Source organism: Ambystoma mexicanum, chromosome 6p (genome assembly GCF_040938575.1).
Source record: "Ambystoma mexicanum isolate Mex_15411 chromosome 6p, UKY_AmexF1_1, whole genome shotgun sequence".
Lineage (NCBI taxonomy): Eukaryota > Metazoa > Chordata > Amphibia > Caudata > Ambystomatidae > Ambystoma > Ambystoma mexicanum.
The window spans coordinates 100,197,176-100,209,263 of record NC_090935.1 but is presented as its reverse complement, the minus strand read 5'-3'; the positions used below and the strand labels follow the sequence as shown (position 1 = coordinate 100,209,263).

The 12,088-nt window shown below is 44.9% G+C and overlaps 1 protein-coding gene across 1 annotated transcript in view; it reads left to right on the top strand.

Annotated features, from left to right (window-relative positions):
• The window catches only part of LOC138510696 (long-chain-fatty-acid--CoA ligase ACSBG2-like), a 225,245-nt gene that overhangs the window by 101,350 nt on the left and 111,807 nt on the right, over nucleotides 1-12,088 (top strand). Inside the window, exon 6 of the mRNA XM_069626467.1 lies at nucleotides 9,822-9,986. Within this exon, the coding sequence (XP_069482568.1) occupies nucleotides 9,822-9,986 (165 nt within the window). The remainder of the gene's footprint in view (nucleotides 1-9,821; nucleotides 9,987-12,088) is intronic.

Genomic DNA, 12,088 nt, shown 5'->3' with positions numbered 1-12,088 from the left:
TACAATGTAACCCAGCAATAATGGTCAGCTATTCGTATTTGGACTAGTTCTGGTATAATATCGTCTAAAGAGAAACTTACATTATATTCGGCATTTCCATTCTCTTGTCGTAATGCAGACCGTAATGCAGACTCCGTTCGTGTCAACGATTTTTCATAAACTGAACTTACATGTAACTAGGTCCAGTTTCAGAATGGACAACCTTATCATAGCTTACGTTATTACACCCCTCCTTCAATTCAATCCCTTTCGGAATGGTCCCTGTCTCTCAAAGTCAAAAAACAATAGAACCTTATACTGTGTGTGCGACGCGTTGGCTTCCCCAGCTCCTTAGCAAAAATTCAAAGCTGGTGACCTTCACTCACAATGAACATATATTCTTAGTTTGCAACATCCCGTGTCAACGCATCCATGAGAACTTGAATTTTGAAGCAATGGCCCTGGAGGAAAAAATTGGGGGCTGTCACTGCTCGCTGTTCATGGCGCTGCTGAGGGGTAGGGGAAACTTGCCAATGACAGAATGCGCCCTACTCCAAAATTGTAGTCAATGAAACACAAAAACTGAGTTAAAGTGTGTCTAGTAATAGGCCCACCTCTGCTTATCTCACGGCCTCCTACCCCATAGCATGCTTTCACAGTCAGTACTTCTTGCGTGACTAGTATCTTATGTAGCATAGGTCTCATCCCTTTTGTGTGACAAGCAGATATTCAGCTGTTTGGGGAACTGTATGGCAAGGGAACTGTCAAAACCCAAAGATTTTTACACACTGTTATCCATCGGGCACTAACACGATAAATGAAAGTCTCACAGTAGCTCGACTAAACTGTGAAATGTGAAAGAAATGTTACATTGTATGTCAATCGTAATAATTGTACTATTTTAAAGAAAAGGACTAAGAGGATAGATTTCAAAAGAAAAATTGCATACTTTATTTGGACACTTTATAAAAACATTTTTGGCAAAAATAAAAACAGATGGTAATCATTTGTACCGGGATTTGAACTGCTCAACAAGCTCTGCTTTGGGAGGACATGGCACGTTGGCAATGTTTTGTGGCAATGTATGTGTGCTCTGAACATATTGGTGCGCAATTCCATGATTATGCATCTCTAAGACTTTAATAATAAGATATTTAACTAAATCGAATTCCATTTCCTCATATGCTGGCTTGACCACCCATTTGCTGCTTCTTTTCGTAAAGGCCATAGTGTAGCGAAGCATCCCTAAATTTCACGCAGTCCTAGATTGTTCACGGCCTACATTCTCGTTATGCGCTAATACCGCTCGTAATGTCCTATATTTCATGCCTCCAATGCCGAAATGCAATCTCTTTGGCCTGTACTCTAGGCACATATTGTAGAACACCTCCAAATCTCCTGTGTGACGGAATTATGTGAGTCCCTTCAGATCTCTTGATAGAGTTTTATCAAACACAATCTTCTCAAGGGCTTTGTGTGGAGGTGAAGATGGAATCAACCACTTCTTCTTCCGTGCCTGCTCTGGGGACAAAGGGCCATGTTCACATTGGTGGAAATGTTGGTTTTCTGTCCAGTGGTGAACGTTGGAACAGTGGTGCATTAGTGACCACCATTTTTGCAGTAGAATTTCCACAGACCCATCACATGTCTTGGAGCTCCACCAAAGATGGTTGCTGAAAGACTGGGACCATTGTGAAATACTTTCCAAACCTTTTTTTTCCCTGCAGCCGAGATTTTTTTATTGATTGATTTGGCAACATGCCATACATCAATTTGATGTTTAATATTTGGAAACTGCTCTCTCATTGTCTTGGCTATTGAAACGTGTCTGTCCATGGCTATGCGGTTGATTTGCATTCCCCTCGATTGTAGATATTCCAGTAATTTTATAAAACCAAGTTTCTCCATGGCCACTGAGGATTTACATTCTGACACCTGCACGACCACCGAACTCACAATATTCTTACTTTCCATGTCCTGATAGTGGTATGTGCAGTACTTAGCAGAAAATCTGGGGCTGTCACACTGTCCATCGCCGGCTAGCCTGAACCGTTTGTCGGAGAATTTACTTTGAATAGACAATTGTTCAATTTTCCAAGCTTCACTAATGGCAGGGAAAAGATAATCACGTTGGTATTTGTGGTACTGCGTTTTAGAAATGAAATGGAGTCCCACAAACTGACAGAAACTGGATAACTTCCTGAAACTAGAGCAACTGAAAAGTAAAGCTGCTGCACACAGAAGATTGCCAGCTGCTAGTTTCCCCAGCATCGGTTGAGCGGACCATGAAAATGTTTTATGTAACTTTTGACAGGTGTCATGTATTTTGAGGTTACTGGCTTGTGTTAGACGAGTCACATTCACCAATGGCTTCCCACATACTTCCCCTCTCACTGTATGCACACATTTCAGCATCTTTATAATCTCCATCAAGCTGCTGTTGAATACCATGGGCCTCATTACGACCCAGGCGGTAAGTTACCGCCTGGGCCGTGACTTTACCACCATGGCGTAAACTACGTTTACGCCATGGTGGTTGGCGGACTTACCGCCCCATTCTGACCTTGGCGGGGCGGTAAGTCCCCAATCCCCATTTACCCTTCCCCATTCCCATTTTTGCCCCATAGGGAATAATGGGAGTGGGGAAGGCGTTAATTACGCCACCGTAAATTACGGTGGCGTAATTAACTCCATGGTCCCTTAGCGCCATGGATTTTAACACCTGCTAAAAGCAGGTGTTAAATCCGCCATGGCGCTAAGGGACCTCGTACTCAGGCGGTAAGGTTCGGCGCTGTTTACGCTGCCGTAAACCCCTTACCGCCTGGGTCGTAATGAGGCCCTATGTATTGGGCCTCCTTTATTAGACTGTCATCCTGCATCACTGTTGTTTCGGACTGAACCGTTGTGGACATATCACCCAAACTGGACATACTATAGTTGATATCTTTGTCTAGTTTGTCGGTCAATTGTGTTGATGCTTCAGTCTCTGTCATTTCAATATCTGTTACTTGACCATGAATAGGAGAAAACATCAATGTCGACAGCTTTTTGGGTGTGATTTTTTTTGGCGGGTGTCGATTGTGTCAAGTGCTCTGCGAGTAATGTAAAACTATCTTCTATACATTCAGTTTCATCTTCATCTGGCGGAGCAGTCCCATTGTAGCAATGGTCCAAAAACACTTTGCTGGATTTGCCGGTCACATTAAATTCATTTTCTGGCCATTGGACAAAGGCATCTCAAGTCTGAACACGCCGCGCCTCAATTAATAGTTCCTCCATGGTGAAAACAGTTTGGCAAGCAGCATCTCTCATTTGTGTTGCTGTCTGTGTCTGCATAGTCCGTACTCCATCGGGCAACTACAGGACAGATAGGAAAAAGGATGTTCAGTGTAAATTCAACATACAGTATCTTAAAATTTACATTAAAAAAAGCATATCATGAAGGCCTCAGCACAAAACAATTGCTAAAAATATAAACTGTTTATGACTAACCTTATTTTTCTTATTTTTCTTTGAAACCTTCTTTACTCTAACATCACCATCAGCAAGCTAGTGCACCGACTCGGATCCGCATGCCTCCCGTTCAATATACGGATCTTGTATACATCCCTAGAAAAGAGTATCCATTTAAAATAAGTCATTTGCATTACACATAAAATTAGACCGACTTTCTTTTATTAGAGGGTACTGTCAGTACGCATACCTCTGGCTCCGGATCGACTACAAAGTCTGGCTCCGGATCGACTACAAGGGATGATGTAATTGTAGAGGATGCTCCAGCAACTCCCTGAAACACAGTACTTGAATTAGTATGGATTAAAATATTGGAAACTGAACACACACTTTGGGACGACGACAAAGGTACATATCAATAGCAAACCATGAATGAAACATTGTGTAAAACAATTACACGATATGTAAATATGATCAGATTATCTCGTTCGATGTAACTGTCAGTACCCATACATCTGGATCAACTACAAGGGATGTTGTAATTGTAGTGGACCCTTCAGCATCTCCCTGAAACTTAGTACTTGCATTAATAAGGATGAAAATATTGGAAATTAAACACACACTTTGGAAAGGCGACATAGGTACATATAAATAGCAAACCACAAATGAACCATTGCGTAAAAGAATTACACGATATCTAAATATGATCAGGTTATCTCATTCGATGGAACTGTCAGTACCCATACCACTGGCTCCGGATCAACTACAAGGCATGTTGTAATTGTAGTGGATGCTTCAGCATCTCCCTGAAACACAGTACTTGCATTAATAAGGATGGAAATATTGGAAATTGAACACACACTTTGGAAGGACGACAAAGGTACATATCAATAGCAAACCACGAATGAAATAATTCGGCAAAAGAATTACACAATATGTAAATATGATTACATTATCTCAAATTCCATGCATAAAACAAGTCTGGAACAGAATAGCTAACTAAGATTACCTGATATGCGCTCAAAGTGGTTGATGACTCCAGGCAAGACATGGATGTTGAATCTTGTTGCTTCATATTCGGTGGATAGTCATGGAGTTTTAAAGGGAAAGTATTATTTGATTTAGAAATGCTAATATTAAAAATTGGTGTGTAAGGAGACTGAATACGAGAAAATTATGCGTATGTAAATGCCTAATACAGCATAGTTATCTGTGCCCATAAATCAATTTTCAATGAGGGTTCTAAAAACAAGGACTGATGTTTAGCAAAATGGTCATTATTTAAAAAGCTATACAATCATATAAATATCGAAAGTATTATAAGTGACATTTAAACCTAAAATACCAATCAATCCATTTGGTAACCTGCACACTACCGCAATGCCTAAAGCTAAATCCGGAAGCGCGACTCACCTGTGGCGGCATGTGAACGAATAAAGTCAGAATAGCGTTTGGGAGCAATTTTCGAGTCGTTCTCAGTTGATTCTTCTTTGTGTACAAGGATGTGTCGTACATATTCGGGGTAAAGTGCAGGATGCAGATGCGGTATCGATCGCCACTCTTGTCCTCCAAGACTTTTTTTACTCTACTTTCAAGCTCTGCCGGTGGATATCTGCAATATCTGACCCATTCTCTTATTCGATCTACAGTCTTAGGGAATACATGCATTGTAGTGCCTTCAGATTTGTCATGGGTCTTCGAAGGGCAACCGAAAATCGAACATGCAGGCATTGTTGTAAATTCTGCAAAATAAAGGTCAACATTATTCAAAATTTATTTTGCATAAACATGTGACAAATAAGGAATTAAACCATACATTGTTCAATGCAAGCATTGTTTTGGGCACCACAGCAAAACCAGTGCAGCGTGGGCGGCTGTATTATAGGATAACTTTCACAAAGAATTCATTGATGTGACGAAAATCAGAACATGTTACTCGTCCCTTGAATGTACTATCATGCATGATAACATAACAAATGAAACTCAAGTCAATAGCAATGAGACCAATGAACATAGCACTACTGAGTACGTTAGTTCAAAATAGATAGAAATTTACAAATGAAGGAGATATGATTTGGATACATGCCCTTGCCTTGACCAACAAACAGATTCAGCAAGCAGAGTAGTTAGTGGCAGGAGAACAGGGAGATGTTCACAGGTAGCACACTGACGAGTTGACTCGAAGCGGTCACAGAAGTTCACAGATAGCACGACGACGAGCAGATTAGCATCGGTCACCGGGGTTCTCAGGTAGCACGTTCACGAGTTGACTTGCAGTGCTCGAAGATGTTCTCATGATAAATATCAAGTGGTTTATAAAGAATTACAAAAAGGGGTGTGTTTGTGAATGAATGACGTGTATATGTCGTGGTATTATGTGTATTGCAGGGTTACGGCCTGCTTCAAAGGGAGCCTGCCTGGAGACACGGGGTATGAGGAGGCCATGTGAACAATGACCCCTGCGCGAAAGATAGCTTTGAAGTGTACATGGTCTTTGGCACCTTGGCCGTTCGCGCCTCTGACAGCACCCCATGGCAGCGCACATCCACTGGTGTGAACTAACTTTGATAGTGGAGGGGGGATGGATGGGCCAGGGGCGTGCAGACAAGGCTCCGGAACACTGCTGAACGGAGAGACACTTATGTGGATTGCAGGGGCGCGGCCTGCTTCAAGGGGAGTCTGCCTGGAGACACGGGGTCTGAGGAGGCCATGTGAACAATGACCCCTGCGCGAAAGATAGCTTTGAAGTGTACATAGTCTTTGGCACCTTGGCCGTTCGCGCTCCTGACAGCACCCCTTGGCAGCGCACATCCACTGGTGCGAACTGCCTTTGATAGTGGAGGGAGGATGGATGGGCCGGGGGCGTGCACACAAGGCACCGGAACACTGCTGAATGGAGACACACTTGATTCACTGAAAAACTGAAACAACCATTGATAAAAAATATGTTGTGTTTTATTTTGTTTTTTATTTTGATGGCACAAAACTACTACACAAAGGTCTGGTTGCAGCACAGCGATGGAAAATCCCCTGTACTGACCGCTGTCACTGGGGAAAGATTCTCTAATGGCACCAACTACACAGGCGGGTATTACTCGTCGAACGCGGTGTCCAAGCCTCCCATGAAGCCACCATGTACAAGAACGATAGGCCATCAGCCGGTACCACCTGTGAAAGAGAAAGATACAAACTGTTTTTAAATGACCAAGATAAGTGTATTAAACCTTAGTTGTCAATGACAATTCTTGTATCCAATGGCATTTTTGCCAGAACAAATGCTAACTAGACACTGCACAATATTGAACGACTTTTATACAACTATTACTAGAGAATTGCAAGACTAAATTGATATGACAATGATATATTGAAGTTACGAGAATATAGGAGACAACCATGAAATAGTAGTGGCCTAACTGACATCCCAACCAGAGTATACTTACTCGTTACTTGGATTACGAGGGCGAACTGTTGCGCGAAGTTCGTGCATAAGCAACATCAAAATCCTCAACACTGACCGTGTGAGGCAGGCTGCCCTGAAGTCTGGCAGCTCGGTAACGCATTGCGGCCGTGGCTCGTCTTGCGATATGTAGGACAAGCATCCAGAGTTTTCTCGGCAGCAGCAGTTCTCCTCCTCGGTTGGCATTAGCATGCACCGATTGCAGGTACACCAGGTGGAAACACTGTCCATGTGACTAGGCCCAGACTCTTCATCTGTTGAATCGTCCTCCCAACTGTCGTCCGAAGCCCCATCGTTTCTGCATCTTTCTCTTTCCAGTAATTCCTCCTCGGAATACTCGGGCTCGTACTGGTAGGGCATTATTGTTGCCATTGTGTGGTAAACAAAGAAAAATAATTTATAGCAATGGTACTGGTATCTGTTCACACAGGCTACAAGCAACGAAGGTAGCTGACCAGAGTCCAGAAACGAGTCACAGAATACTCAAAGAAATACAGTGAGAGGAATGGAATAGAAAATCTGCTGTTGTGTGTTGTGAAACAGTCAGTTTATACTTATTGAGGAAAGAGGCGTCCTGCCATTTCCATGGCGACACGTCATTAGCTGAAGCGCAGAGAATGTTGACACGAGATGTGCTTTGGCATTGTGAAATGGGTGGTACGCGACTAGTGTTGTCAGACTCAGGGGCGGGGGATATGATTTAGTGCCCCAAAGGCATGTCACCCAGGGTGATGCGGCAAGTGATAAGATTATGACAAGATGGCCGCGCCCTGCTCCCTGATTTCGCTTGTGTTCAAGAGACGAAAAACTCTGGTAAGGTGCATAGGAAATGTTTGTACGATCGATCGACTTATGGTTAAAAACACATAGCCGAACCATAGGGACAATAATATTTCTGACCGCACCATTCCTTTAAACACAAGAAGGACTTTTCCTAAAAGAAATGGCGAATAAAATTAACCGGAGTCTGTTTTTACAGATAGGTCTTGGGTGCCATATTGAAAAACATGGCTACCCTTGATTTTGAGTTATCGTTGTTAGCGGTCACGAAAAATCATGGTAATTGATCTAAACCACTGCCACCAGCCATTTAAAATAGGAAAAGGCAACATTTTACTGTTACATGAGTGTTTTGACTCAGGGGAAGCTAAGAAGCCTCTCCAGAACTCTATAGGAAGTTAGTGTGTGCTGGGTCAGTAAATTTAAAAAGACTAGTAAAGCCAATTTAACTTTACATGCTCTGGGAGATGGTAGTCAGTCCCAGAGAAGGTATTTAAACCTTGGGGAGTCTGAACGACACTCCTGTGCCACTGCACTGAAGGTGCTGTGTGACACACAGAAAAAGATGATGTCACTGGAATTGCTTTAAAACTCCATAACCAAAGAACACAAAAGTAAAACACACACAAAATGAAAAGTTCACAGCCCCAAAATATAGCAAAAGAGCTGGAGGGCTCTAAGGTAGAAGGAATTAAGCACTTGTGTGAGAAATCTCCCTCACAATCTGAGGGGGAGTGGTCGACTAATCCTATTACTGCCACAGCTGAGGGGCAAGGAAACAACAGCTGCACCCCATCAATAAATCAAGACGGCAAACCAGGCAGCAAAGTTAGTCAGGTGTATTCCAATAACACTGGGCAGAAAAGGACAGGGAAAGGGCCCCAAAAATCAGGGACCCTGAAATCCCAATTCTCAGTCTTTCATAGGGTTTTACACAATGAGGTTCATACTGAAAATCTGTAAGATGCATTTAGCGGGTACATTAATAATAATAATAATAATTTCGCATTTATATAGCACTACGAACCCTCAGGTATCTGAGCGCTGCTTATTATTACCCACGGTGTGTGGTGCTCATTTATTGACCTCAGAAGGATAAAATTGGCCCTGCCGGGATTCAAACCTGCGTTAGCAAGCTCTGCACGGATGTCAAAGCGAGCGCTCAACTCGCGTGCCACTTGACCGGCTAACGTTAACAATGAGCTTCCTAACAGAACACTTGCTCTCTCAACACCAGACTGGAGCTGTACAATTCCACTTGGGCTACCTCGGTCACACGTCTCTGCCTGCAGCAGGTCTTTCCATCATTTCTAATGGGGCCTGATCAGGTGACTAGCACCCATGTGACCCATGTTCCAGTTCTCAAGGAGAGGGAGCCTCACCTTCCTAAGTGATGTCTCGTGCAGAGGCAGAGACTAACGTCATAGCTGAGCGGAACTGACGCCGTACTTTTCCACTTTAACTTATTCTTAACTCAAACTTGATGGCGAGCAGCATCCGTTGAGCATAACTGATGCCATTACTTTTCCACTTTTACTTAAGGTTAACTCAAACTTGATAGAGAGCAGCATCCGATAAGCGGAACTGAACTGTCGCCGTTAACTTTTCGTGCTCTGCAACACTTGTGTACGAGCGCAATATAAATAAAATAAATTAAAAGAAATATCATCTCACAGCATTATGGGCTGCTTTGTTTGTGCCAGCCAATCATAATCTTTAGGAACTTCCACATCACTTTCCCGATGGCTGCGGTGCTGCTCTGCCCATGGCTCGTGCTCGTCCAGGGGCTTGTAAGAAAATATCAAACACTGTATGCTTCGACTGACGTCCGTGTGATAATGTCGCTCTGATGAAGTCGCCAGGTAGGTGACTTTTTTTTCCTGACCGCTGAAATTCGTTCCCCAAATATTCTAGGAGTGGGGTATAGTTATATATTATTACCTTCAATCCCAGAATATTTTGGAATATCACTCGATACCCTTCGACAATGGTTAGTGCCAGACAGCCTCAAAGGGCTGCTTCATTTAGTCATGACTTGCCACTAAATCTCCAAAATAAGTGGATCCATTTTCTGTGGATCCAGATATGTGTTTGTTTTGAAGTCCACGGTTGCTCACGTTGTGTCTCCTCTTTTCATCCTCCGGTGCTGCAGATCACATGGAACACAAAAAGATTTGGTGAAGCCTTTGGGATGCAAGCGCAGGAGATTGGTGTCAGCTACCTGCCACTGAGCCACATAGCCGCGCAAGTCTTGGACATCTGGGCGCCCATATGCTTCGGTGGGACCACCTACTTTGCAAATCCAGATGCCTTAAAGGTAAGCTATTACCTGGAGAGAGACAGAGAGACAGAGAGAGAGCGAAAGAGAGAAAGAGACAGAGAGAGAGGGAGAGAGGGAGAGAAAGAGAGTGAGAGAGGGAGAGGAAGAGGGAGAGAGAGAGCGAGAGAGAGAGTGAGAGAGAGAGAGGAAGAGGGAGAGAGAGAGAATGAGAGAGAGAGAGAGAGAGAGAGAGAGAGAGAGAAGAAGAGGGAGAGGGAGTGAGTGAGAGAGGGAGGGAGAGAGGGAGAGCGAGAGTGAGAGAGGGAGAGATAGAGAGAGAGAGAGAGAGAGAGAGAGAGAGGAAGAGGGAGAAAGAGTGATTGAGAGAGAGAGAGAGAGAGAGAGGGAGAGAGAGAGGGAGAGAGTGAGCAAGCGAGAGAGAGAGAGGAAGTGGGAGAGGGAGAGAGAGAGAATGAGAGAGAGAGAGAGAGAGAGAGAGAGAGAGAGAGAGGAAGAGGGAGAGAGAGTGAGTGAGAGAGAGAGAGAGAGAGAGAGAGGGAGAGAGAGAGGGAGAGAGTGAGCAAGCGAGAGAGAGAGGGAGAAGGAGAGAGATATAGAGAGAGAGAGATAGAAAGAGAGTGTGTGTGTGTGTGTGGGTTTGTGTTACTAGCCTTGTGGGGACTTGGGCAGGGCAGGAAAACACACTTCTGTGGGGACTTGATTTCACCGTGGGGACCTGAACCCAAGTCCCCACATGGTAATGTGTTCCAAACGACTTAAAAAAAACATCTCTGCCAATTTGTACAACTTTGTGGGTGTGTGTGTGCTTGTGTGTGAGAAATAAATATCCATGCGTGCTGTGAGTGGGCTAGTAGGTGTGCTATATTTGTATGTGATTAAGGTGGGCCGATCCACCTTTCGCTTAAGACCTCAGAATATTCACAATGAACGAGTACAGTAAAGAATCATGTCCCAATCATGTCTAAGTGTCAAGCATTTCCTTATTTTGCATTATTTGAAAGAGCCGGCATGATTCCGCTATTCGATGGGTTGTGGTGGTTCTTAAACTCACCTTACAATAATAATAAGCCTTGGGGAAGTGACCAATCCAAGTAGTGTTTACTCACCTTTTACTACTCACTTCGGATACCTGGATTTCACAGTAATGCTCCCTCCCCCAAGCGAAGATGGCTGAGGACTCAAGTCTCTGTCAAGAGGACAAGGTCTTTCTCAATAGAGGTCTCTTCCCCTTTAATTTAAAGGGGCCCAACAGCAAACGAGGTGACACCTGCTCTGCCTAGTGCCCTGTAGTCTGGCTGTTGACTGGCTGTTCCAGTCCTCCTAAGCATCATAGCGCGGTCATAGCAAGGCAGCAACGGAGCGCTGCCCTTAGAGAGCGCACCCAGCTGGTTAAAAGTAAGCATGCAGGAGCTGGGATGGATAGGAGGAGCAGCGGACAGGAGGAGCTCCCGTGCAGGAGTAGCAGAGGAGCAGAGGAGCTGGGATGGATGGGAGAAGCAGCGGACAGGAGGAGCTCCCGTGCTGGAGTAGCAGAGGAGCTGGGGTGGATGGGAGGAGCAGCGGACAGGAGGAGCTCCCGTGCAGGAGTAGCAGAGGAGCTGGGATGGATGGGAGGAGCAGCGGACAGGAGGAGCTGCCATGCAGGAGTAGCAGAGGAGCTGGGGTGGATGGGAGGAGCAGAGGACAGGAGGAGCTCCCATGCAGGAATAGCAGAGGAGCTGGGATGGATGGGAGGAGCAGCGGACAGGAGGAGCTCCCATGTAGGAGTAGCAGAGGAGCTGGGATGGATGGGAGGAGCAGAGGACAGGAGGAGCTGTCATGCAGGAGTAGCAGAGGAGCTGGGATGGATAGGAGGAGCAGCGGACTGGAGGAGCAGCGGACAGGAGGAGCTCCCGTGCAGGAGTAGCAGAGGAGCAGAGGAGCTGGGATGGATGGGAGGAGCAGCAGACAGGAGGAGCTGCCATGCAGGAGTAGCAGAGGAGCTGGGGTGGATGGGAGGAGCAGAGGACAGGAGGAGCTCCCATGCAGGAATAGCAGAGGAGCTGGGATGGATGGGAGGAGCAGCGGACAGGAGGAGCTCCCATGCAGGAGTATCAGAGGAGCTGGCATGGATAGGAGGAGCAGTGGACAGGAGGAGG